The sequence below is a fragment of the Nelumbo nucifera genome, chromosome 1 (assembly GCF_055504915.1).
Source record: "Nelumbo nucifera cultivar China Antique chromosome 1, China Antique-T2T, whole genome shotgun sequence".
Lineage (NCBI taxonomy): Eukaryota > Viridiplantae > Streptophyta > Magnoliopsida > Proteales > Nelumbonaceae > Nelumbo > Nelumbo nucifera.
This window is the reverse complement of record NC_142649.1, coordinates 16,766,886-16,794,687: the sequence shown is the minus strand read 5'-3', so window position 1 is coordinate 16,794,687 and position 27,802 is coordinate 16,766,886. Positions and strand designations below refer to the sequence as shown.

Below are 27,802 nucleotides of genomic sequence, written 5' to 3'. Positions count from 1 at the left end.
GGTGCATGCATAAACTGGCTGAGGACACCAACAGCATATGCTATGTCTGGACGAGTCATAGAGAGGTACAACAATCTTCCTACAAGCTTCTGAAATTGCTTCACATCCTTAAGAGGTTCACCTTGGTTGTCACTTAACTTATGGTTGGGATCAATGGGAGAGTCAGCTGGTTTAACCCCAATCTTTCTAGTGTCCTTAAGCAAGTCTAGGACATATTTCCTTTGGGAGATGAAGATACCCTTTTTCGATCGGGCAACCACAATTCCAAGGAAGTATTTTGCAGGTCCTAGATCTTTCACTTCGAACTGAGTGGCAAGGAAGCCCTTCAAACTTTGAATTTCATCCTCCCAGTCACCAGTAACAATTATGTCATCCACATATACTATTAGGGCAGCCATTTTACCTTCTACCCTTTTTACAAATAGTGTGTGATCTGACTGACATTGCTTGTATCCCCTCTGCTGAACTGCAGTATGAAATCTACTAAACCAAGCTCTTGGTGATTGCTTCAGCCCATATAAAGACTTCTTTAACTTGCACACTTTCTGTTCACTTCCTTGAGCCAAAAAACCGGGGGGTTGAGCCATATAAACTTCCTCTTCAAGGTCACCATTCAAAAAGGCATTCTTGATATCGAGCTGATGTAGATCCCAATTCAGATTGGCAGCAAGAGAGAAAAGTACTCTAATAGAGTTCATTTTGGCAACAGGGGCAAAGGTTTCTGCATAATCAACTCCATATACTTGAGTAAAACCCTTTGCCACTAAACGAGCTTTATACCTCTGCACAGTTCCATCAGCCCCATGCTTAACAGTGAACTCCCATTTACATCCAACTGGAACCTTACCCTTGGGGAGATCAACAAGTTCCCACGTGCCATTCTTATGAAGAGCATCAATTTCTTCCTTCATGGCATTTGTCCATTCTGGTACTGAGAGAGCTTCTGCCACATTCTTGGGAATAGGGATACTGTCAATGGAGGTAAGGAAGGCACGAAATGAAGGTGAGATGTTCTCATAGGAGACAAAGTTGGAAATGGGGTGTTTTGTGGTGCACAACCTAACACCTTTCCTATGAGCAATAGGAAGGTCAAGATCATTAGCAACAGGGAGGTCAGGACTATCATTGGGAGTCAAGTTACCTGAGAGGGTATGATCTTCCCCCGAGGAGTTTGATGGCACTTGAGGTACAGCTTCTGGATTCTCCACAGCTCTTGAACTTGGTTGGCCTTTATGACAACAAGAAAAAACACGAAAAGGTGGAGGATCAGGAAGAGAAGGAGGAGAAGGAGAAGGATTAGGAATAGGAGGAAGTTGAACCAGTTTCTCCTCATGCCTACACTCCCCCTGAGGAGAAACAGGAAAGAAGGGCTCATCTTCAAAGAAGGTAACATCCATTGAGACATAGAATCTTCGAGAAACAGGATCAAAGCAACGATACCCTTTCTGAGAGAATGAGTAGCCAAGAAATATACACGGGATAGCACGAGAGTCCAATTTCCCCCGGGTGGGAGATAGGTTTTGGACAAAGCACTGACAACCAAAAACACGAGGAGGGATAGAAAGAAGAGGGGCCTTAGGAAAGAGAAGCTGATGTGGGGCTTTGTACTCTAATAATGATGTATGTAGAGCAAAGGACAGCCTCAAGCCAAAATCGTTTGGGAACATTCATGTGGAGTAGTAAACCCCGTGCCACTTCAAGGAGGTGTCGGTTCTTCCGTTCAGCCACACCATTTTGTTGTGGCGTACGAGCACAAGAGCTCCGATGAAGAGAGCCATGTGAAGCAAAGAATTCTATGAGGTCACTATGAAAAAACTCTTTTGCATTGTCTGACTGGAATATTTAAATCTCGGTCTGAAATTAGGTGAAGACCATCCGCTGAAAATCTTGGATAATTTTTGGTACTTCCTCACGGGTTCGTATTGGATATACCCGTGTATCTGGAATAATCATCAATGAAGGTAATGAAGTACTTGTAGCCACTCTCAGAAGGTAAAGTAACAGGGCCCCACACATCAAAATGCACAATGTGAAAAGGGAACTCAGATTTACTATTTCTTTGAGGGAATTGAGTCCTACAATGCTTGCTACTGACACGTTTGACAGGAAAAATTAGAAACAGACATTGACTTACACAGTTCTGGGAAAAACCAATTTCAAGGTTTCAAAAGACAAATGACCCAGACGACAGTGCCACAAATACATTTTACTCTTTTTGAACTGACTCATAGACTCTGTAACATGAAGGCCAGCCGTATTCTCCAGCATGTAGAGTCCATCAACCATACGACCCCTACCAATCATCCTCCCCGAGGCCAGATCCTGAATCACACAATAGGTAGGAAAAAAGTCACAGAACAGTTCAAGGAATTTGTAATACTACTGACTGAGAACAAATTCATAGGGAGTTTTGGAACATGAAGAACATCAGAAAGAGTAAGGCCGAGGGGAAGAGAGAGAGTTCCTTGACCAGCTATGGAAGTGTATGATCCATCAGCTAGTCTCACTTTATCTCTTCTGGAAAGAGGGTGATAAGTTTGAAAGTAAGAGGACATACCAGTCATGTGTTTTGACGCTCCAGAATCGATGATCCATGGAGGTCAAGGTTGTGTGAGGCAGCATGGAAAGCAGTGGCAGAATTACCTGATATGGATGCAAAAGAGGTGGTGGAGTTTACAATATCCTCCCTTGGGTCTGATCCAGAGTAGCTGTGTTGGCTATGTGGTGTTTGAGGCACAGTAGAAGTGGAGGGCTGATTCTTCCGAGAAACCATATTTGCCATGTGGTGTTTCTTGGTACCTTGTTACCCGGGTCTTCTAATTACATCTGAGCCTTGCTTCTTAGGTAAATCCTGAACCCACTTTGGTTTCCCATGGAGATCCCAACAAATATCTTTGGTGTGTCGGGGCCTCTGACAATTTGTGCACCACAATCTTTCCTTATTCATGATTCTAGGTTTAGAAGTACTCAAAAAACACAGGTACACTGCCTTATAGAGCTGTTACAGTCCACAACTAGGCACTTGCTGATTTTCAGTTTCACAAAGAACCAAACACAAACACTGCAACTGCAGTACTAGGGGTTATCACCTACACTGTGTAGGAGTTCACAAAAAACACTATACGAACTGCACATGCAGTGTAACCAGGTCTGAAAGACCTACAGTTCACAACTTTGATACAGCTTCTCAGCCCAAAAAAGGCACAGTAGGAGCAGCAATACGAGTGGTGATTCACCACACCTAATCGGCTGATATTCACTTTCCAGGGGCAGCCGAACAGTTACTCAAGTTCTAGGGTTCATCAACAGCCCCTTAGAGTGCAGACTAGGGCAACATGCAATCGGAGGAAGGGGAACAGTCCCTACTCAGATTCTGGAATATTAACAATCGTGCAAGAAGCCATAAACAGTAAGAGAGAAAAAAAATCTCAGTACCAGCAATAGGCAGCACAGTCATCAGTCATGAACTCGAACTTCCCTTCAGGTCAGATTGCAATAGGCAGTTCAGTCATGAACTCGAACTCCCCTTCAGGTCAGAGCCTTCCTTCGAACATCTGGGATGGATTTCTACAGTCCTCTTAGCTGAAGCAACCCAGTTACCAGCAAAAAACATGTAGCCGAACCCTTTTTCTGTGCTAGGAAGTTGAACAGTCAGCATACTTGTAGCAGAGCCCTACTCGGCAGTGAAGACACTAACCGCAGCACTAGAAAAGCTTTCTCTTCCTTGTCTTCGAGCATCAGTACTATAGCTCCTTCGCAGCAGAGGAGAGAGACCTCAGTTAGTTGTTTTCTAGGCCTGGACGAACCCGCTCTGATACCATGTTGAGCAGGAGGCCAAGAAGAAGAAGAAAAGAAGGAGAAAAGAAGGAAGAGGGAGAAGAGGAAGAAGAATAAGAGGCAACTGAGTTAAGGCCTCAACAAAACTTAGCTTCAGTCGAGTGAAGCTTTGCATTTATACTATTCTGGCCGTACATAACAATATGTCTACAGAATTACAAAAATACCCCTGCGGGTACTAAGTCTGTGAACAGTACATATATTACACCTGTTAACAGAACATAAACAGTAAGAAAGAAAGGGGCCTGCAGTCTAGTTTAGTGAACAATAGGCCCCAAGTTATTTGGGCTTATTTATAATGCAATAAGCATTTAATGGGCCTGCAGTAGAGCCCATTTAGTGGAACAGAAGGCCCTAGAAGAACAAATCCATTTTAATTAATTTCTTGTGAGGTGTCCCACTTATCTATGAGGGAATGCCACTTGTCCTATTCTAACAAGAGGATTATTTTCCCTCCTTTAGCCACTTGAAGTGGGGGGACACATGTCATCCTAGGGGAGAAAGTTATCTTCCCTCCTCTAACCACTTTAAGTAGGGGGACACATGTCACCCTAAGAAGAAGGATTTGTTTTCCCTCCTCTAACCACTTGAAGTGGGGGGGACACACGTCACCCTTGGAAGGAGTTATTTTCCCTCCTCTAACCACTTTAAGTGGGGGGACACATGTCACCCTAAGAAGAAGGATTTGTTTTCCCTCCTCTAACCACTTGAAGTGGGGGGGACACATGTCACCCTAGGAAGAAGGAATTATTTTCCCTCCTCTAACCACTCGAAGTGGGGGGACACTTGTCACCTTAAGAAGGAAAAGTTTTCTTTTCCCTCCTTAACCCATTTTAAGTGGGGTGACACTTGGCACTCTAAGAAGAGGGGAGTGGGGAGTTAACCACCTCCCTCCTCTATATAAACCCCCCTCCTACAAGGAGAAGAGGCTAATGCCTTTTTTGTTGGCTATTACTAATTGATTTGCAGGATTTCTACCATTAAGAAACAAGTGGGAAGAGAAAAGAGAAGAAGATTGGTGTGGAGAGCATAAAAGGAAAAGGAAGAAGGTAGGGAATCTTGTGTTCTTCCTACACCTCTTCAATATGATACTCCTTGTGCTTCTCACATGAGATGGAAGCCCATTTCTATCAATTCCTCTCACTCCTTTCTTTCTTCCTTTTAATTTTTTTTTTCTTCCTTGTTTCATATTGAAATACATGTAAGGAGACAACCATCTACAGCCTTGTTCATGAAACTTGGCTGATTATGCTTCCTCACAGCATGATAATGCACACAACCATAATTTAAAGGCCATTTGTAGCCTTATTGATGAAACATGCTTTTTATGATACCTATTTACTTGTTATGCATACAATGTTTGTTTCTTTATATGCTAGTTTTCTCTCAAATAAAGAGGGAATATATACCAGAATTTTCAAAGGAAAATTCTGTAGAAAATTCATACTTAGTTTAGTCTCTATTCATTGGTACTTCTGAATCAGAATCAAAAGGTTTTCTCTGCCCCTAGCAGAGACGTAATTAAGGGAATATCTACGTGATTTCCCGAATGGAGATTACCCAAATAACAAAATAACCCAGTAATTAGTCTAATTGGGTGAGTTATGTTATGTGAGAAATTATACTAAAAAAAAAAATTCTACTAACAAAGAGTTCTTCTTTTTTTGTATCCTAGGGATCATTCCATCCAAAGGAAATCTCTTGAACTAAGTTTAATCCTAATATCCTTGCTCTGATTCCATGTCAACCTGTAGGCAAGAAAAATAAATAAAGCAGAAAATAATAGAAAGAACAAAAGGAAGAAGAACATCAAGATGTGTGTTAGTCTCAGTAGCCTACATCCATGAGTGAAGAGGGAAAATATTCACTATGAGAAAATAGGATACACCAAATCCAATATCCACCTCACAATAATATGCCTGCTTTCTTTTTCACCCTGTCTCAAACAATTGCTTGAATATGCCTAAAACTGAATTTTGCTAATAACTATGCAGCCAAATCCCTTGTCCTCATAATTATAAAATTGTCCCATAAAACTAAAATTACAATAAAACTCTTACCTTGCCATAGAATAAAAAATCTTTTGCAAGAACTTTGACGCATACCTATGAAAAGGATTTTAAAGTTGGGAAACCTTCAAAAACTTCAGGCATATGCTATGTGAAGGTAGAAGCTACTGTCTTTTCCTGTTATATCCTTATGGGCATGTAAACTAAATTACTCTCACATGTTCATGGTTTGCACTATCATCTGTTTCCACGCATTGGTTTCCCAGTGGGCAACATGTTTGCAACTGTGCTTGGAAATATTTTAATTATCTTCTGTCATTAATGGTCACAAACTTATCTTTTTGCAATTGTTGCAGACTAGTCAGGAGCATTTGGTAGCACATATCCTTCCATTGCTTGTTCGATCTTATGATGATAATGATGCTCGAATACAAGAAGAAGTTTTAAAAGTAACTATATCCCTTGCTAAGAAACTTGATATTCAGGTGACTGACCTTTTCTCAATGATGAATTTTTTGCTAAACTAATTTATCATTTTTTTTCATTGTTTTCTTCAGAAACTGTGCTATCTTTATGCTTCTTCACAAATATCCTGAAATTAAAGAATCCCTTAGTATATTATCAAGCAATTAAGGCACAGAAGTATTTGCTTTATGGTGTTGCCATTTATCTATAGACATTTCACTGATCTGCTATGTCCATCTAGGATTATGAACCATATATGCATCTATAATTCAGTAATATGATAACAATCATGTTATGTAAACACATTGAGGCAAAATTCCCGGTTTCCAGATTAAAAACTTTTTCAATGGGTTCCCATATTGGTTAATATTGCCTCAGATAGTCTTGCTCGGAAGGGAGATACCAAGTTTTCTCTATTTGGAGTTTTATTTTTGTTGAGTTTTGGGCTGATGTAACATGTTTTTTATTTACATAGCATAGTTAGGGAGTTATTGGGCCTTAGGCCCGTTAGTTTATGTTTCAAGTTAAGGGTGTTTTTAAGTTCTCACAAGTAGCCAACTTACCAAGGGCATACTTGTCTTGGTACTCTCTTTTATTTATGAGTATATAATCTAATGAAAGGGGCGGCCAGACCTATTTCTAATCTTCTCCCATTCTCTTCTATCTCTCACCTCTCTCTTTCTTAGCTGAAACCTTTTCTCCTCTTTCTTTTCTTCTTTCTTTTGCAGTTTTTATATCAAAACAGGTTGTCCAAACCTTTTTACTTGGCATCAGAGCAAGTTTAAACATTTCTTGAGTTGCTCCATCATGCAGCCCTAGATCGGCCAACTGCATGATAAGGTAAAGGGCTGATCAATGACTTTAGGTTAGCCCAGTTTTTGGATTTTTTGGTGGAATTGCAATCCCTTGTAGATGGTCTAGGATTTTACACCAAAATCAGGAAGAACTGGAGAAAGGGAGAGAGTCCTATTTTAGTAGGACTCTTCAATTTTGACCTAGGAAGTGGCACTCTAGTTTTCTAGGGTTCCTTGAGGTTTTCTGAAGGTGGTTCAAATACCAGCATTTTTGGAGGTCGCTGGAGGGAGCGACAGCCTCTTCTCCCACTCCCACGGAAAAAGGAATCTTTGGAGGGAGGGACTTCTAGGGTTCCAGGAAGGTTATGGAGAGTTTTGTTGTTATGGAGGGACTTCTAGGGACTTCTATGGACTTCTATGGTTCCAGCCTTCTTTTTCATCTCAAATTGATTTCCTAACCTATTCTGAGAGTTATGGAGGGTTTTGTAGTTGAAAACAAATTTTCAAGAGAAATGGGATCTAGGGGAGGAGGTGTTGGAGACTGTAGAGAAGATGGGCCGAATGGCCCATAGGCTGTTTATTCTTTCTTGTTATTTATGTTTTTCTGTAATGGGCCTTATTCTGGGCCCATCCTGTCTATATTAAGTTCTTTGTAAATTCTTGCCCAACTAAGGGCCTCCTTGTAATTATTCAAACCTATCTTAATAAAATAGTGTTAGGGTGCTGAGAGAGAGTAGGTTCGAAACTCTCTTTCTCAAACCCTCATTGTCGAACTCTCAAGCTCTTCTCTCTTCAGTTTTCTTCATGGTATCAGAGCAGACCTGAACTTCAATTTTATAGGGCTGGAAGCTTAGGCTCGTGTTGCCTGATTCTTGGAGGTCATTGGAAGTGCCCAAGACTAGCATCTCTTGGAGAAGTGGTTCGGTGAACAGGAAGAATCAGAGAAAAAAAAAAGGAAGGGGAACAGCTCGGTTCTAGTTTGAAGCTCGAAACTGTAAGTTGTGCTCAGTTTTCTGGGTTATTTTCTGGTGTGTTTGGACTGTTGAAGTGTCCGAAAATTTCTGGTTGTTCTGTACTACTTTCGGCTGTGTTTGGACTGTTGAAGTGTCCGAAAACTTCTGGTTGTTCTGTACTACCTTCGGCTGCCATTGAATCTGGTTTAACCCAGAAATTTCTGGGCTGTTTTCACTCCTTCTTGGACTATCAAAACTGCTGAAACATCCTTGTAACAAGGCTGTGGATTGTTACTTATATTTGGCTGTTTTTGGGGGGCTGTACGAACTGTTCTTGAGGCCTTTTTTCCTTTTTTGACAGTGGGGTTGTCTCTATTGCCCACACAGTGTTTCTAAAAAGGCCTTTTCAGCAATACCAATTGGTATTTACTCTTCTTAGTTATTGTAGAGAAGATGGGCCAAATGGCCCATAGGTTGCTTATTCTTTCTTGTTATTTATGTTTTTCTGTAATGGGCCTTATTCTGAGCCCATCCTGTCTATATTAAGTTCTTTGTAAATTCTTGCCCAACTAAGGGCCTCCTTGTAATTATTCAAATATATCTTAATAAAATAGTGTTAGGGTGCTGAGAGAGTGTAGGTTCTGTTTTGGAGCAGCTATAGTAATCTGAACCAGTGAAGAAGGAAGAAGAAGATGAGGAAGAAGACGAGAAAGAGAGAACAGGAGGGTTTAGTCGAAACTGATTAGTCACCCATTCAGTCGACCCCCTTATGTTTATTAGGTTCTAATTACACTTACAAAGACTAAATTGCCCACACTTAAGTGTGGGGCAGAGTGCTCTAATAAAACAGCCACATAAGCAAAGTACTTAACTGACATGAGATTACTAAACTACCCCTATTCGGCTCACTCTAACACTCCCCCTCAAGCTGGAAATATATGTCATATAATCCCAGCTTGTTACATAGATGGTTCACTTTCCCTGAGTTTAGAGCTTTTGTAAACAAATCTGCCCATTGATCATTCGAGCCCACATGTTCTGTGTTTATCTCTCCAGCAAGGACCATCTCCCTCACAAAGTGGCAATCAACCTCTATGTGCTTTGTTCTCTCATGAAATACAGGATTGGATGAGATATGGAGTGCAGCTTGGTTGTCACAATACAGTCTCATAGGTTTATCCATGTGAAACCCAATTTCTTGTAGAAGATTCCTCAACCACACTAACTCACAGGTAGTATGTGCCATGGCCCTATACTCAGCTTCAGCACTACTTCTGGCCACAACCGTCTGCTTTTTACTCTTCTACGTCACAAGATTTTCTCCAAGAAATGTGCAATAGCTCGTAGTAGATCTTCTATCATTCACTGAGCCTGCCCAGTCTGCATCTGTATACCCCACTACTTCAAGTTTTCCTCTTGGTTTATACAATAGTCCATGGCCTGGAGCTCCTTTCAGATACCTCACAATTCTAAGAATTGCATCTCAGTGAGGTATACGAGCGTCCTGCATGAATTGGCTCACCACACTGACTGCAAAGGATATGTCGGGTCTCGTGATAGTCAGATAGTTCAGCTTCCCCACTAGTCGTCTATACCTTCCAGGATCTTCAAATACTTCTCCTGTATCACTGCTCAACTTAACATTTGGTTCCATAGGGGTCTCAGCCGGTTTTACACCTAACAATCCTGTTTCTTCCAATAGATCAAGAACATATTTTCTTTGGTACAGATTTACACCTTGTTTTGACCTGGCAACCTCTATTCACATTCAATGTTCCAAGATCTTTTGTTTGGAAATGATTTTGCAGAAATACCTTTAATTTGCCAATCCCCAATTTATCACTGCCAGTAATGACAATATCATCCACATAGACCACTAATAGAATCTTCCCAGCTTCTGAGTCATAGCTGAACACTGAGTGATCTACCTGACACTGCTTCATTCCAAAACTCTTCACCACTTCACTGAACTTCCCAAACCAAGCACACGGCGATTGTTTCAGCCCATAAATTGCCTTCTTCAATCTGCATACCTTACCATCCTCCCCCTGAGCAACAAACCCAGGTGGTTGCTCCATATATACCTCCTCCACAGATCACCATGGAGAAAGGCATTCTTTATATCAAGCTGAAACAGAGGCCAATCATACATAGCTGCCAGGAAATTAGTACACGAACAGAACCAATCTTAGCCACCGGAGAGAATGTCTCCATGTAGTCCACTCCATACAACTGTGAGTAACCTTTAGCAACAAGTCTGGCCTTCAGACGCTCCACACTACCATCTGGCAAGTATTTCACAGTATACACCCATTTACATCCCACAGCATGCTTACCAGGTGAGAGAGTAGTAAGTTCCCACGTTTGAGTATGTTGAAGAGCAGAAAGTTCCTCCTCCATTGCCCGCCGCCAATCAGGTGAACTGAGAGCTTCTTGAACATTGTTAGGTATGGAAATAGAGGATAAAAGGGAAACAAACTGGCGATGTGATGTAGAAAGACGAGATAATGAAACAAAATTGGAAATGGGATGGAGGGTAGAACTGCGTTTACCTTTCCGTAAGGCAATGGGTAGGTCAAGGTCTGAAGGTTCAACAATAGGAGCCATGAGAGGATCCGCAGATGAGGTAGAAGCTGGAGGAGGGGCCGGTGTCGTTCGACGTGTATACACTTGCCGGATTGGTGGACGTTCGGTGATGATCTGCACGGGATGAGGTGATGAGTCTACTCCAACAACAACATCTGGAACTGGATCACTGACAGGGAGAGGAAGAGGAAGTGCGGGTGGAGACGAAGGCGCTTCAGGACTTGAGAAGAAGGGGACTGACTCAAAAAAGGTGACATCAGGGCAGACATAGCACTTCCGGGTAATGGGATTATAACACTTGTACCCTTTTTTAGTTCGTGAGTAGCCAAGGAAGACACATTTAATTGAGCGTGCATCTAGCTTGTCTATTCCAGGGCTCAGATTGTGGACAAAGCACACACAACCAAAGACACGAGGAATTAATGGGAATGGAGATAAAGTGGGAAACAAGTAGAGAAGGGGGACCGACCATGAAGGATGAAAGAGGGCATCCGATTAATGAGAAAACATGCAGTGAGTACAGCATCATTCCAAAAACGTTTAGGAACATTCATGTGGTGAAGAATAGACCGAGCAGTTTCAAGAAGTTGACGGTTCTTCCGTTCAGCTACCCCATTTTGTTGAGGGGTGTATGCACATGATGTTTGATGAATAATGCCATGTTGTTCTAAATATTGTTGAAATGAAGTAAGAAAATATTCATGACCATTATCCGAACGGAGAATTTTGATTGGAACACCAAATTGTGTGCGTATTTCAGCATGGAATTTTTGAAAAATGGAAAACAATTCACTTCTTTCTTTCATTAAGTAAATCCATGTCATTCTTGAACAATCATCAATAAAGGAGAAAATACTTGTACCCATTATAAGACTCTATTTTGATTGGACCCCAAACATCTGAATGAACCAAAGAAAAAGGACTCAACATACGACTCTCAACTCTTGGACTGAAGGACGCACGACGATGTTTCCCAAACTGACATGACTCACATTGCAAAACTGACAAATCACTCAATGACGGGACCAAAATCTTGAGAGCCTTGAGAGATGGATGTCCCAGTCGGCAATGCCATTGTAGAGGAGTAATTGAAGTCTGAAGAGCAATTGAAGATCCACCACCGTCAAGATAATACAGTCCACCAGCTTCATGCCCCCCACCAATCTTCTTCCCCGTCTTGAGATCCTGAAAAACACAAGTGGAAGGAAAGAAGATAACAGAACAGTTAAGAACTTTGGTTATTTTACTAACAGACATAAGATTGAATGGAAACTTAGGGACATATAAAACAGATGATAAGGGCACAAAAGCCATGTCAACATTACCAACACCACATATGGGAGATGAGGACCCATTGGCAAGTGTAACAGTTTGTGATGTGGGGGTTTCAGAAAGAGAAGAGAACACACCTGGTGTCCCGGTCATATGATCTGAGGCTCCAGAGTCAATAATCCAGGGAGAGGTTTTAGATGACATGCAAGCAATACCTGATTGGGCAAGTGTGGCAGTGGTATGCTGTGAAGTAGTTTGAAGGAACCGTTCATACTCATCACGTGGTACGCTCACCATTTCCCTCCCAGAGGTAGATGTAGATGTGGGAGGAGTTCGGTCTGCCGGTTTACTGTCACTGATATCAACCTCACCTACTACAGCATGATTAGCCCATTTAGAGAGAGGGCCATGTAGATCATAACAGAAATTCACTGTGTGTCCCTCTCTACCACAATGAGTACATTTCCTTGTAGAGTTATTCTTCCCTCTGCCACGGCCTCCCCCTGAGTCACGACCACCCCGACTAATCATGGAACTGCCACGGCCCCCTCGGGGAGCATGACCTCCCCCTCTTGTACTATGTCCAACCCCTCGAGCTGTCACAAGTGCTGATCTATCAGACTGTGTGGAGTTCTCTGTCTGTCCCAAAGAAATTCTACGAAGCCTTGAGAATACTTCCTCAAGTGTAGGAAGAGTAGAGCCCCCCAATATTTGGGCTCTAACTGGTTCATATTCCGACTTCAGCCCCACTAAAAATCTTGTAACATCTAGTTGCTCCTTTTGCTGTTGCTGAACTTTAATATCTGGAGTAAGGGGGTGATAGACATTGAGTTCATTCCTTATATTCTTCATGTTGGCATAGTACTCTTCTAGAGTTTTGGTTCCTTGTTGTAAATCAAAATACTCCTGATAAAGTTGATACACTCTTGTTGTGTTATCTTGTCCAGAATATAGCTTCTTAGCATGCTCCCATATATCCTTAGCCGTATCAAGGAACATGAAGTTGGCACTAATTTTTGGTTCCATACTATTCCACATCCAAGTCATGATTTGAGCATCTTCTTGCTCCCAATCATCAAACCCTGGAGAGTCCTCCGATGGCTTTTCATCTCTTACATGCTTTACTTTCTTCTTTGCCTTGAGAAACACTTCCACTGATTTAGCCCATGGAACATAGTTCTCCCCATTCAACTTAATTGAGGTCATTTGTACCCCTAGGTAGTCGGAGGAAATTACCACATTAGGTTTCTGATCATTGTAGCCATCTCCTATTGCTGCCATTGTACTCTTTCACAGTTGCCTCTAACCTTACTTCTAATCAGTACTAACTGATTCTTGAAGGGTTCCTACCCAGAAATACCAGCAACACAAAAGGACTAAATAACCAACCTTTCTTTTGAATAGTGACTTACATGAGGAGGTCTACATGTGTCTTCCTCCAGGAATGTATGGGAAAGATATGCAAGGAAAGGTATGTAAACTGAAGAAATCTCTTTATGGCCTCAAACAATCTCCTAGAGCCTGGTTTGAGAGATTTAGAGCTGCACTTGTTAAATTCGGCTATGTTCAGACACAGTTAGATCATACTCTTTTTTGTGAAGAAAAGTGGATCTCTAGCAGTGTATCTCATTGTGTATGTTGATGATATTATAGTGACTGGTGATGATGCCTCAGGCATTCTGGCCCTTAAGTCTTTCCTCCGTATAGAATTTGAGATTAAGGATCTGGGGGAGTTGAGATACTTCCTTGGCATAGAAGTTGCCAGATCCAGGGATGGGATTCTTATTTCCCAGAGGAAATATGTCCTTGATTTGTTGTCTGAAACTGGAAAATTGGGTGCAAGACCAGCTGCAACTTCTATTGATATGAGTCACAAACTTTCAACTTTAGATGGAACTTTGTTGGAAGACAAAGGGATCTTTCAGAGACTTCTTGGGAAGCTTCTGTACCTATGCATGACTAGGCCAGATATTGCATATGCTGTCAGTTGCATTAGCCAGTTCATGCATGCTCCTAGAGATACCCATATGGCAGCAGCAGAACGGATTTTGTGCTATCTGAAAGGCTCTCCAGGAAAAGGAATTCTATTTGCCAAGCATGGTCATCTGAAACTTGAAGCCTATACTGATGTTGATTGGGCTGGAAATATTGATGATAGAAGATCTACTTCAGAGTATTGCAATCTGGTGGCTGGTAATGTTGTCTCTTGGAGGAGTAAGAAACAATCAGTTGTGGCCCGATCCTCCGCAGAAGCAGAATATAGAGCCATGGCACATGGAGTCTCGGAATTGTTGTGGCTAAGTTCCTTAGAAGAACTTGGGATTGATCATGACAAACCCATGATGTTGTACTGTGATAATCAGGCTGCCATCAACATTGCTCACAACCCGGTACAACATGATAGAACCAAACATATTGAGGTTGATAGACACTTTATTCGAGAAAGAGTCTCCTCCGGTGAAGTGTGTCTTCCATTCATTACTTCTGAAGGACAATTGGCAGATTTTCTCACCAAGGGCATTTCCAAGGCAAGGCTTCAACATGACATTGGCAAGCTGGGCATGATTAACATCTATGCTCAGCTTGAGGGGGAGTGTAGAGAAGATGGACCGAATGGCCCATAGACTGTCATTTCATGTAATGTTATGTTTCTCTCTGTTGTGGGCCTTATTCTGGGCTCATACTCTATAATGTTCTGTTTTTTGTATTTTCCTGCCCACTCAAGGGCCTCTCTATAATTTGTCAAAGATTAACTTATTAATAAGATGTTTAGAGTGTTAGAGGGGTTATGTTCGAACCTCTTACTCTCTAACACTCATTGCCGCTAGCTCTCTCTTCTCTTCTTCTCTTGTTTGTTTATTTTCTGGTTTGCATCTAATCTCAAACAGTTCCATACATCAAGTGGACTGTTTTTCAACTATGATATAGTAGTGACTGTTGTGACAAGGATTAATGATCTTAAATCTTTCCTTCATATAGAGTTTGAGATCAAAGATCTGGGGGAGTTGAGGTATTTCCTTGGCATTGAAGTGGCTCAGTCTAAGGATGGTATCTCTCAGCGAAGGTATGTGCTAGACTTACTCGCTGAAACTGGCAAGATGGGTGCAAGACCAGTGGCTACTCCTATTGATATGAGTCACAAACTTTCTGCCTCTAATGGAGAACTATTGAAGGATAAGGAGGTGTTTCAAAGATTACTGGGGAAACTGCTATATCTTTGCATGACTCGGCCTAACATTGCATATGTTGTCAATTGCATTAGCCAGTTCATGCATGCTCCTAGGGACACTCATATAGCAACAGCAGAACGAATTTTATGTTATTTGAAGAGTACTCCTGGAAAGGGAATTCTTTTTGCTGAGCATGGTCATATGAAACTAGAGGCTTACACAAATGTTGACTAGGTGGGAAACATTGGTGATAGGAGGTCAACTTTCGGATACTATAGCATGGTGGCAGGTATTATTGCTTCTTGGAGAAGCAAGAAACAATTAGTTGTTTCCCAATCTTCAACTGAGGCCGAGTACAAAGCTATGGCTCATGGAGTCTCTGAGTTACTTTGGATTCAATCCTTGTTGGAGGAACTAGGTTTTGAGTATGATAAGCCATTGATGCTATATTTTGATAATCAGGCCGCCATCAACATTGCTCATAATTCGGTGTAACATGATAGGACTAAACATACTGAAGTTGACAGGCATTTTATCAGAGAAAGAGTGGCTTCTGGAGAAGTTTGTCTACCATTCATTACATCTGAAGAATAGTTAGCTGACGTTCTTACCAAGGGAATCTCCAAGGCCAAACTACAACATGACACTAGCAAGCTGAGCATGGTTGACATCTATGCTCAGCTTGAGGAGGAGTGTAGAGAGAATGGGTCGAATGGCCCATAGGATGTTTTTATTTGTTTATGTTTCTGTTTCTTTTGTTAATGGAACTTTTATGTTTCTTTATGTTATGCTTAATTAAGTTAATCGCCCAATTAAGGGCCTCTCTGTAAATATCAAAACTTTGTAAATCATGTTTACTGAAAAGGATTTAGGGATCTTCTTCTTCTCTCCTCTTCTTTCTCTTTGCTGCTGATATCTAATACTTTTTTCACAACTTTAATTAGTCCTTTCATTCTTTTGGACTGTTTTTCTTCTAGTGTCATAAGGACAATACATGTGCTGTAGTATATGCATCATTAATGTGGGTTCCCATACATTATATCTATCATGGAGAAGACCAACATGGTGATCCTAGTTCTATATATGGTATGCTTCCTAAAACAAGGGGATAATACATATTGGCATTTCCAGAAGCAGGCAAAGGAGTGGGCCGAAAACTTTCAGAGGAAATAGATCTTGTCATATGGAGTTCCCAGGTTTATGATGCCTGAAGTCTGAACCAAAATCTACCTCATAGCTTGTCCTAGGATCCAATCCTCTATCTAGTAATTTCTAATAACATGCTTGAGCCATGTCCGTTATTCAGAAATGTCAATACTGTTGAAAAGTAAAACCTCCAAAGCACCATTGAAAGGGCTGAAATTCTTTCAGAATTATGATGGAAAATCTTTTAAAGCATCAAATATAGGGTGTTGAACATGTTAACTAATGGTATCAAGTATTCTACACCCCTCTCATTTCATATTTTTTAACAACCATGAAGACAGTGCCACCAACTCCCAGTCTGTCAGATGTAAAATCTAGGTACTACCTAGTGGAAAATGTGCTAAGCCAAAAAGTTACATGTATGATAACCAGGGATTCTCAATCCCTAATAAATGTCATTTGCTTGATTACTGTTTTCTAAAATGACAGAAAGTGGCATCTTTTTCAGCTGCTTCAGATAGTAATATAAAAGCGTCAATAAATAAGTTAAGGATCCTTTACTATTGAATATTTTGGTTTTTTTTAACATGTATTGGAGATTAGTTGAGATTAGGTCATTTATGCCTAGACCTATTGACTATCCATGTCACTTGTGAGGTTATGGTTGCTTTTATTGCTAACAATGTCCATATAAGCTTTATCCATGGAGAAGCCTTTTCAATTTTCCTCTTCTACACCTTTTTATTTTCATTTTTTGGCAGATGGTGAAACAAGAAATTTTACCTCGAGTTCACGGATTGGCACTTAAAACAACAGTTGCTGTGGTACGTATAGGCTATTTATGTGATGCATTTATTTCTTATTTTTCACTAGTCTTTCATCCCATATTTTACATTCTAACTATCAAAGCAATGGATAGATTTTATGGATTTGTTGTAGTTTGACCCTAACCTTCATATTGATGGATTTTACCTTGGATTTTAGTTTCTTTTCTTTCTTTTTCAATGTTGTTTTATGTCAGATTATTTTGGTTCCTCACATATGTGATATCCATCACGGTCCATAGATATACAAGAGATTGGAGAAAGTAGAAATCACTAATTGTAGATTTAGTTGAATTTCTTGTGAAAGGAAAAGGGGAGGAAGATAAAGATTTCAGTAGTAGAGAAGAAAAGAGAGGGAGAAAAGAGTAGGAAGTCAACCAGGATTCTTGAATTAACCCTAGCCGCCAACCCCTCATTATATTTATACTTAACTCAAAGGATGAGATATTACAAGGATGCCCTTAGTAGGGTAGCTACTAATGTAGCTGAACAGTCACAACTTAAAAACATAAACTAATGGACCTAAAGCCCAACAACTTCCTAACTAAATAGCTTAAAATAAGAATAAAAAGCAGCTAGGCCCAACTCAATACTCCCCCTCAAGTTGGGAGTAAATGTCACACATTCCCAACTTGCATAGATCATGCTCCAGCTTGTTCTTTGCAACACCTTTTGTGAGAACATCCGCGAGCTGTAGATTAGAAGCAATGTATGGAAGACAAACTTCTCCAGAAGTTACTCTTTCTCTGATAAAATGTCTATCCACTTCAATGTGCTTAGTTCGGTCATGCTAGACTGGGTTATGGGCAATGTTAATTGCTGCCTGGTTATCACAGTATAACATTATAGGTTCTTCTGCCTGTACACCAATTTCTTCTAATAGGGAACGGATCCAGAGAAGTTATGAAACTCCATGTGCCATGGCCCTGTATTCAGCTTCAACACTTGATCTTGCCACCACTGTTTGTTTCTTACTCTTCCATGAGACAAGGTTACCCCCAACAAGGGTGCACACTCCTGAAGTTGATCTCCTATCATCAAGGCACCCTGCCCAATCTGCATCTGTATAAGCCTCTAGTTTCAACTATCCATGATCAGTAAACAATATGCCTCTGCCGGGGTGTCTCTTCAGATAAGCAAGAATCCAGTCAACTGCCTCCCAATGCTGGACTCGTGGAGCATGCATGTATTGACTTACCATACTTACTGCATAGGAAATGTTTGGTCTTGTCATACACAAGTATAGTAGCCGACCCACAAGTCTCTGATATCTCCCATTGTCCTTTACTGGTTCACCTTCTGATGCATTGATTCTATGGTTCTGATCAATAGGGGTATTGATTGCCTTCGTTCCAAGCTTCCCTATCTCTTGAAGAAGATCCAAGACATACTTCCTTTGAGAGATAAAAATTCTATGTTTTGATCTTGCAACTTCAATGCCTAAGAAGTATCTCAGTTCTCCAAGATCTTTAATTTCAAATTCTTTATGTAGATTCCTTTTCAGACAATCAATCTCACTTAGGTCATTCCCCATGACAACAATATCATCCACATAAACAATTAGGTCTGACACCAAAGATCCCCTTCTCTTCATAAACAAGGTATGATCGGATTGAGTCTAAGTGTATCCAAAAGCAATCAAGGCCTTTCTAAATCTATCAAACCATGCTCTAGGAGATTGTTTCAAGCCATAAAGTGACTTCTTAAGCCTGCATACCTTTCCCTTTTCAATGTCACTGTAAAAGCCAGCAGGAAGATTCATATACACTTCCTATTGCAGATCCCCATTTAGGAAAGCATTCTTCACATCAAGTTGAAACAAGGGCCAAGAGTATGAGGCAACAAGAGAAAGAAGTATCCGAATAGAGGTCATCTTTGCAACCGGTGCAAAGGTCTCTAAGTAATCAACACCATAGGTCTGTGTGTACCCTTTTGCAACAAGTCTTGCCTTGTACCCTTCTATACTTCCATCTGCCTTATATTTTACCATGTAAACCCATCTGCATCCAACTGTCTTCTTGCCTTCTAGTAGATCCACAATGTCCCATGTCTGATTCTTAATCAAAGCTGCCCTCTCTTCCTGCATAGCTGTCTTCCACTCAGGTTTGGAGAGAGCCTCACTAACACCCTTGGGTATAGACACTGAGTCAAGGGAGGAAAGAAAAACACGGTAGGAAGGAGAAAGTCCACTGTAGGATAAGTACTGTGAAATACAATGAGCAGTACACTTTCTCTTCCCTTTTTTGAGAGCAATAGGAAGATCAAGGTTATCTGTAACAGGGTTAGTAGAATCAATGGGAACTGAAACAGTAGCAGGACCAAGAGGAATACCTGAATCCATGTCAGCCGAATCTGGAGTCTCCAAGGAATCGACAGGAAGTGATGTGAGTTCTACTGCAGTGGAATCAACCTCCTTGTGAAGTCTTTGTCGTAAGTAATGCTAAGAAGCAGGACGCAAAGGAGGTGGTAAGGTAGGTGACACAGGATGGTCAAGCACAGGAGTAGACACAGGGACTGGAACTGGGAGAGGAATAGACTGTTGACTCACTTCCCCAAAACACTCCCCCTGAGAAGGATTCTTTGAAAAGAAGTATGTGGATTCAAAAAAAGTGACATCCATGGTAACATACCGGCTCCCAGAGACTGGATCATAACAGCAGTACCCTTTCTGATTTTCTGCATATCCAAGGAAGACACACTTCTTTGCCTTGGGATCAAGCTTTGAGCGGTGAGGACCAAGGACATGTGCAAAGCAGACACACCCAAACACCCTGAGAGGAATATGAAACATCTCCCCCTCAGGAAAAAGAAGACTGAATGGGGTGTTGAATCCAAGTATACGAGAGGGCACCCTGTTAATCAGATACACTGCTATGAGAACTGCATCACCCCAAAACCGAACTGGAACTGTAGATGTGCTCATCATGCTTCTTGCAATCTCAACAATGTGTCTGTTCTTCCTTTCTGCAACACCATTCTGCTATGGACTGTAGGGACAACTGCTCTGATGGACAACAACATATTCTAATAGATATGAAGCAAGGTGTTTTTCAAAATATTCCCTGGCATTGTCTGATCTGAATACCTTTATTCTTGTTCCAAACTGTATTAGCACCATTTGATGAAATTGCCTCACCAAGGATGGTACTTCATCGCAGGATCTCATCAGGTAAACCCAAGAGTATCGTGAGAAATCATCCACAAATAAGAGAAAATATCGATAGCCTCCCATAGAAGGAACGTGGTAAGGTCCCCACACATCCGAATGAATAACATCAAAAGAAGAAGAACACCTTTTATTACTAGGTTTTAATGAATGTTTACAATGCTTTCCAAGTTGACAACCTTCACACTCCAGACTTGACAAACTAACAGATCAAAAAGTTTTGGAAACAAAAGAATCAAAGAAGAAAAAGGTAAATGGCCCAGACGATTATGCCAAAGCATAATTTGACCCACAGACTCTGACTCACTATCCCTGCTGACATGATGACTCTGATGAGGAGGAAGAACATCTAGGAGGTAGATCCCATTCACTTTACGACTACTCCCAATCGTCCTCTTTGAATCCAGATCCTGCAAAATACAATGAGTAGGAGAAAAAATTACTGAGCAGTTCAGGTTCTTAATCAAACTACTAACAGATAACAAATTACTACTCAATCTAGGAACATGAAGGACTGAGGGTAGAGAAATAGAATCACTAATCTTGACAGATCCCTTCCCAGCAATAGGAACATGGGATCCATCAGTTGTGGAGACGCTATCTCTGCTAGAACAGAGCTGGTAAGAAGAAAAAATAATAGAGCTATGGGTCATGTGCTCTGAGGCTCCAGAGTCTATAATCCAAGGAGGTCCCTCCTTACCTGAAGTAGAAACATAATTTGTAGTGACGTGTGAACTACCTGTGTGAGCAAAGGCAGTAGAGTGGACTCCACCAGTGCCACCTGTACCTTGTTGTCCGCTTGCTGCTGAACTAAAACTGGCTGTATCCCGCAGGTTCAAAAGTTGCCCATACCTCTGAAGTTCGGCCCTTACTGCAGCAGCTGCAACAGACTCCAGAGCAGCTGTAGTAGGAGGGGCCGGAATGTCACCAGTAACTTCCATGTGTGCATTTCCCTTCTTATTTTTCAGTCTAGTCGGCACAAGATGTGGGTGAAGCTTCCAGCAAGTATCTCTTGTGTGTTTAGGCTTCTTACAGTAGTCACAGATCACATCTCTTTTATCTTCCTTCTTGATTTCACTGCCACCCCGATCTCCACTTTGTTTAGGTTTCACAGTACTCACCATGGCAGACTGATCAGAAACAGGATTTTTCATCATCACATCTTTCCTGCTCTCCTCCCCTGACACAAAGGCATATGCCTGGGAGAGGGTAACACTGTCCCTGGAAAGAAGATGTTGTCTTGCAATATCATACTCAGGATTAAGGCCAGCAAGAAATTCAAACACCCTATACTTCTCTAGATGTTTCTAATAGGTAGCTGCATCCTTAGTCGTTTCCCAAGCAAATGTCTCTAAATGGTCAATCTCCTGCCACAGGGTTTTAAGGGCTGAAAAATAGGCTGCAACAGGTCTATCTCCCTGCCTTGTAGAAATAATCTGATTTCTCAACTGATAAGCCCTAGCAACATTCTCCCTCTATGAATAGGTTTCTGCAACCCCATCCCATATTTCCTTGGCTATATTTGCCCATAAAAAATTTTTACCTATATGGGGCAACATGGAATTACACAACCAAGTCATCACCATATAATTCTCCTGTGCCCACCGGGAGTTGCTAGTTTCGGATTTCACTTCCTCACCAGTGATATACCCTAATTTCCCACGAGCACCAATGGCTATCTTTGCAGATTGTGACCATTCTAAGTAATTTGCACCATCCAACCTAACTGAAGTAATGGTCCCAGTCCCGAAAAGGTCTCCAACTCCTCCTTCCACTAGTCCCATTTCACTCCCGGGCTTATTTTCAACTCCATGACCCTCCATGCTTCTCAAAAAATGTAAAGAAAATAATTGAAATTTGTAACAAGATCAAACGAAACACTTTTGGAACCAACAACACCTTTCTGGTGTCCTAGACTGTCTTCCCACAAAAGATTCCTTTTCTGTGGGACAGGAGAAGAGAGAGAAGAGGCAGCCGCTCTCTCTAGAAGCCTCCAAATCAGGCAGGACTTGAACCGCCCCTTACAGAAAACTCCAAGGAACCCTAAAAAATTAGGGTGCCACTTCCTAGGTCAAAATTGAAGAGTCCAACAGAAACAAAACTCTTTCCCTTTCTCTAGTTTTTCCTGATTTTGATGAGAAACCCTAGACCAGCTACAAGGCACACAGATCCACCAAAAAATCCAAAAACTGGGCTTACCTGAGAGCTTCGATCAGCCTCTTAAATCACCATGCAGTCGGCCGATCTAGGGCTGCATGAGGAAACAACTCAAGGAACCTTCGGCCTGCTCTGATACCAAGTAGAAATCACTGATTGTAGATTTAGTTGAATTTATTGTGAAAGGAAAAGGGGAGGAAGATAAAGATTTCAGTAGTAGAGAAGAAAAGAGAGGAGAAAAGAGTAGAAAGCCAACCAGGATTCTTGAATTAACCCTAGCCGCCAACCCCTCATTATATTTATACTTAACTCAAAGGATGAGATATTACAAGGATGCCCTTAGTAGGGCGGCTACTAATGTAGCTGAACAGTCACAACTTAAAAACATAAACTAATGGGCCTAAAGCCCAACAACTTCCTAACTAAATAGCTTAAAATAAGAATAAAAAACAGATAGGCCCAACTCAACAGAGAATTTGGGAATAAAATTTAAATTTTCTTTTTTCTTTTTTCTTTTTTCTTTTTTTTTTTTTTGAGAATTTGGGAAATATAAATTGGTTTCTGTATCTGTCATAACCTTGTTGGCTTGGCCAAATTCCATTGGACATCTTATTGGGATAGAAAAAACGAATTTATTAATAAGAGCAATGAGAAAAGGCAAGATTATAGTCACCCAGAGGATGGGGCAAGATCAAGCCCAGCAAAATGCAGGACCAACCAAACAGATGCAACCATACAACTGTAAAAAAGAGTCATGTGACGTTGTCCCAGGTGGGAGAATATCCTGTACAACGCAATCCTCTCCCAGCCAAGTTGTTTTCCTTATAGGCCATTACCGGATGTCGGTCCTGGCCATCCAGGGTCTTTGGATGACGGGACTGGATACAGACCTATCATTTGACAGCCTGAGATTTTACCAGTGCACCAAGCAATGACCCCTAAATAGATTATATAGAATTCCATCTGATGTTTAATTATTCATATTGAAGGTGCATGTATCATGAAATGATAACTGGTTCTGTAAATTATATGATTTATCAAGTTAAAAACATGGGTACTGTACCTCCATCTCTTAGATTGCCTGAATTTCAATGTGATTATCAAGTTAAAAACATGGTCGAATTGTATGGATTATCAGCTAGACACAAAATCACTTGGGCTGTGTTTGGTTTGAAGGAAAAGGTAGGGAAAGGAAGGGAAATGTAGGGAAACCTTTACAAACCTTGTATAGGTTTCCCTATGTTTCCCTACCTTTCCGTTCAAACCAAACATAGCCTTAAGGTTTACTCCTGAACCATCAATTCCTTTTAAAGTCATAGGAAATGCAAGGAAGAGAAATAGACATTGTTATTGGTTTTTCTAGCCTTTAGATGCATGAGGTGTAAGCTTTATAGTGTGACTGTGTGAGGTCTAAGCTCCCAAGTTACTAACTTTCAAGAAAAAACATCGAAGTAATATAACAGAAAGTATAAAAGTATGCATAAGAGGAGTTTCTTGTGTAGGAAAGGCATAAAAATAAATAAATGGTACATTAATCGTTAATGTTAGGAGCTTTAGATAAAGCCTCTGCATTCATAGATACCATTTTATAACTATTTAGAATCTTGTTAGTTAAATAATACCTACAAATCGCATTGCATATGTTAAAGCATGTAACACATGCATACATGCATATACATGTTGATATACAAATATATGGTATAGGTATCTGAAGGTGTGACAGATAAAAGAAGGGCATTTCTAGATCTGAGGAACGTATTTATTATACTTTCGAAGGTGTACCTTGAGGTTAAGCCTCATGAACCTTCTGAAAAATAGTGTCCAACCAAGTACATAGGGTTTCACTGGATTGGTCTGTTTCTGTAGTCTTTTTTGCAACAAAACAAATGGCATGGAACAATTGTTATTGTTATTATTCTTCCTAATTGTCAACTGCCTTGTAAAATATGAATTGGGTACTTTTTCCATGATTATATCTGAACAATTGGGATGCTTCCATTGGCAGGTAAGAGTGAACGCTTTGTTGTGCCTGGGTGAGCTGGTACACATGCTTGATAAACATGCTGTTCTAGATATCTTACAAACAATCCAACGTTGTACAGCTGTTGATCGATCAGCCCCCACACTCATGTGTACCTTGGGGATTGCAAGCTCAATTACCAAGCAGGTAAAGTCTTTTTATCTGCTACATCTATTTGTTAAATGTGAAATACTTTTAGAAATGTAATACCTGCTTCAGTTGAAGGCATAGTATACTCATGGCTTTAGCATTGAGTACAGATACAAGCAAATATTGTTATTGTGGAATGACAGCTCATTATTCCTCTACATCAATGTTTCTGGTTCAGTACAGCATAGAATTCACTGCAGAGCATGTCCTTCCGCTGCTCATGCCACTACTTGTTGCCCAACAACTAAATGTTCAACAATTTGCCAAGTACATGCTCTTTTTGAAAGACGTCCTCAGGTATTATTGTGCTTTCAAAAAAAATCGCTGGCAATTCCGTTTATAACCTATAACCAAGGTGATTGAGTTGGTTGTATGCTTTTCCACTTGCAGGAAAATAGAAGAAAAACGAGGTGTAATTTTGACTGATTCTGGCACCCCAGAAGTAAGAGTGACACCCATAGCCAATGGATTTCAGTCTGGAGCATTGATGAAACCAAGCGGGACTTTCTCTTCAAAAAAGAGAAGTTCAGCATGGGATGGAGATTGGGATCTCATAACTAAGGAACCTACAAGTCCTGTGCAGTCTTCTACAGCTAGTGTATCAACCACACCAATGGCACCAGACTCACATCTAAGCACTGTTACTATCACTCAAGTGCAGTCTGTGACATCCACCACCTTTTGCCAGCAAAAAGCTCTATCATGCACAGAAGTTGACATAGAGTGGCCTGCTCGGACAGCTTCTGATCTTGCACCTCAAGTAGGTGACAATGAGAAAGAGAATCAGAGCTCAGGTGCATCAACCTCTAGTTTTGATGATATAGATCCTTTTGCTGATTGGCCTCCACGACCCAGTAACTCAGTAGGTGATTTGGGGTCTTCCACCAATAATACAATCAGTCTGTCCATGAATAAATATGGTTATTGGTTGAACACAAGTGGCCAGAGTGGCACAAGCACCAACAGCAAACCTATTGGACTGTTAAAACAGGAAAGTAGTTCTTCAAATGCCAATAATCATAGTAGCAGTGGCTTCAACACCCAGAGTTCAATTGGGTTCTCAAGACAGAACCAGGGCAACAATCCAGCAAATATTAACAGTTTGTACACCGAGGGGCTCAACCCCCAAGCCTCTATCGGGTTCTTGAAATCTAATCAAGTGAGTTCAGCAATGGGTCTTGGGAAGAATAATTCTTTGATGGGGTCATACGCTGAAACAAAAGCTGCAGACCTTGGCTCCATCTTTGCCCCTGCCAAGAGTGAACAGACGGCACCCAGACTTGCTCCACCTCCCCAGACTGCTGTTGGAATGGGAAGAGGGAGTGGAAATCAAGGACATCCCAGTAGCATTCAAACATCACGATCTGTCAATATCAAATCATCAACTAATCAGCCCATTCTGGATTTACTGTAATAGGTAGGAGTAGGATCCACCTATATTTTATCACAAACTGGTGGACCAGCCCTTGTAGATCAGCTGTTGGATTAGCCATCAACAGTGTTGATCTGTTTCTCATTTCATACCCACTCAACGTCCGTGGCAATCTGGGGTAGTCAAGTTTGTTTATGATGGTTTGCTTGGTCGAGGTGGCCTGTAGTAGCCTATTGTCATCCGACGTGGGAGTTTTCCCTTCCTTATTGTTCGTTATTCGTTTTTTTTTTTCTTTTCTTATTTTCCTTTTTCTTTTAATTTAATGATCTTGAGTTTATTTTTCTAAGGTTAGTGTATTCTTTGGAACAGATTCCGCTTTTTGATGGAATCTGGACACAATAAATAAATTAACTTAAAGGGCTGAATCTTCTGCTCTGCATATTCTTTAGATTTTATTTGAATAATCTAGCATATGAAACTAGTTATGCTGAACATAATAATCTACATTGAATTTTAAATCAAATGCAGAAAAGATTACAGAAACTACGTGTATCACCAATTATCTGCTGTTCTTGCATTCTCTCAACCACCTATTACATGACTTGAAGATGGGTGATGAGACACCAGAATTGTTTACGGTGTTCATCAGTAAGGGATTCTGCCAAGTACCAATCATGTTGCACAAAGCAGGGTTTTAATTTTTTATGAATGCCTCAAACAAAGCTTGTGATTCTCATCTAGCCAAGTCAACGATTTCGACTTTGAATGAACAAGGCTATTAGGCTACCGACTAGATTTGATGACTTTTGGTTGTTGTTTACGTGCTTTTATTTTTTATTTTTTATCTTTCTTTTTTGGCCCCTTTCTTTTCAGTATTTCTAAACAAAACCAAGTTGCAATCAGTTGATAGAGAATCATCACAATATATTTATTAGTATTTAGGTATAAAATACTTTTTGTACTTCTCATACTATCAAATACAATTAAATGGTTGTAGAATGATGATCGGAAGTAACCCTCTCTGATTTGCCTTAAAAACCTTCTTTGTTACTGTTTCAAATTTCAACACCTCGGCTTGTGGACGTCACTCATTCGTTCAAGAAAGTAGGGTTTCTTTTATCTTTTTCTCTTAATTAGTCTTTCTTCATTATTTATCCAATGAAGGATCAAACATGTGACTTCGTGGCTCATGCTACGAGGAGCCTCTTCGGTGATAACTTTTTAGTCTTGAGTAAATATCAAGGGTTTCTATCCTTTCTTTCATGTGGGCCCGAGTTAGGGAACCTCTATCTAGCCTGGTATTCGAAAATCCGAATTCAAATCCGAGTTTTGGTTTTTAATCGAATCGAATTCGGATAATTCGAATCGAATATTTGGTTAAATTCGGATACTATTTTTTAATCAAATAAATTATCGAATCAAATTCGGATATGCATTAATCCGATTCGGCCAACCACCAGCCATTCGTTGGAGTTCGAACGCCATCGTCGCTCATCTTGTGGCTCGTCTTTCCTCTTAGGCTCTTATCTCTATCTCTCTTTTCTCAGTCCTTGACTCGCCACCCAAACAACCACCATCACCGATGGCTGTTAGACAGTTATGCCCTTATCTCCAATCAGATAACATTTATTGTAAATGAATAAAGTACATAATTGATTCATGTCATTATGGTGTATTTCTGTGTAATATCCTTAAATTGAACACTTATGAGATTCGTGTTAATTTAAAATCTTCATAACCGTTGGATAGATCTGCGGAGATTTATCCTAACAAGGCTGACACTGATGTGCCGCCAAGTTGGTTGGGGTGGCTTGTCTCAGCTGCCAGGGTGAGACCTGAGGTACATGTAGTGTGGGTTTTTCTTGAAACCCTGAACTTGAC

The 27,802-nt window shown here is 40.7% G+C and overlaps 1 protein-coding gene across 5 annotated transcripts in view; it reads left to right on the top strand.

The window, feature by feature from the left end:
• Positions 1-26,413, top strand: part of LOC104590942 (SCY1-like protein 2 A) — a 113,497-nt gene extending 87,084 nt beyond the window's left edge. For 3 of the 5 annotated variants that reach the window (XM_088896542.1, XM_088896544.1, XM_088896543.1), the window contains exons 10-14: positions 6,203-6,331; positions 16,994-17,056; positions 24,385-24,546; positions 24,728-24,846; positions 24,940-26,413. In XM_088896542.1, coding sequence (XP_088752668.1) covers positions 6,203-6,331; positions 16,994-17,056; positions 24,385-24,546; positions 24,728-24,846; positions 24,940-25,963 — 1,497 coding nt within the window. In that variant the 3' untranslated portion in view covers positions 25,964-26,413. Of the gene's footprint in view, positions 1-6,202; positions 6,332-16,993; positions 17,057-24,384; positions 24,547-24,659; positions 24,848-24,939 lie in introns of those variants that run through there. The other 2 variants (XM_088896545.1, XM_088896546.1) reach the window with 2 other exon arrangements.
• Positions 26,414-27,802: the final 1,389 nt, after the last annotated feature.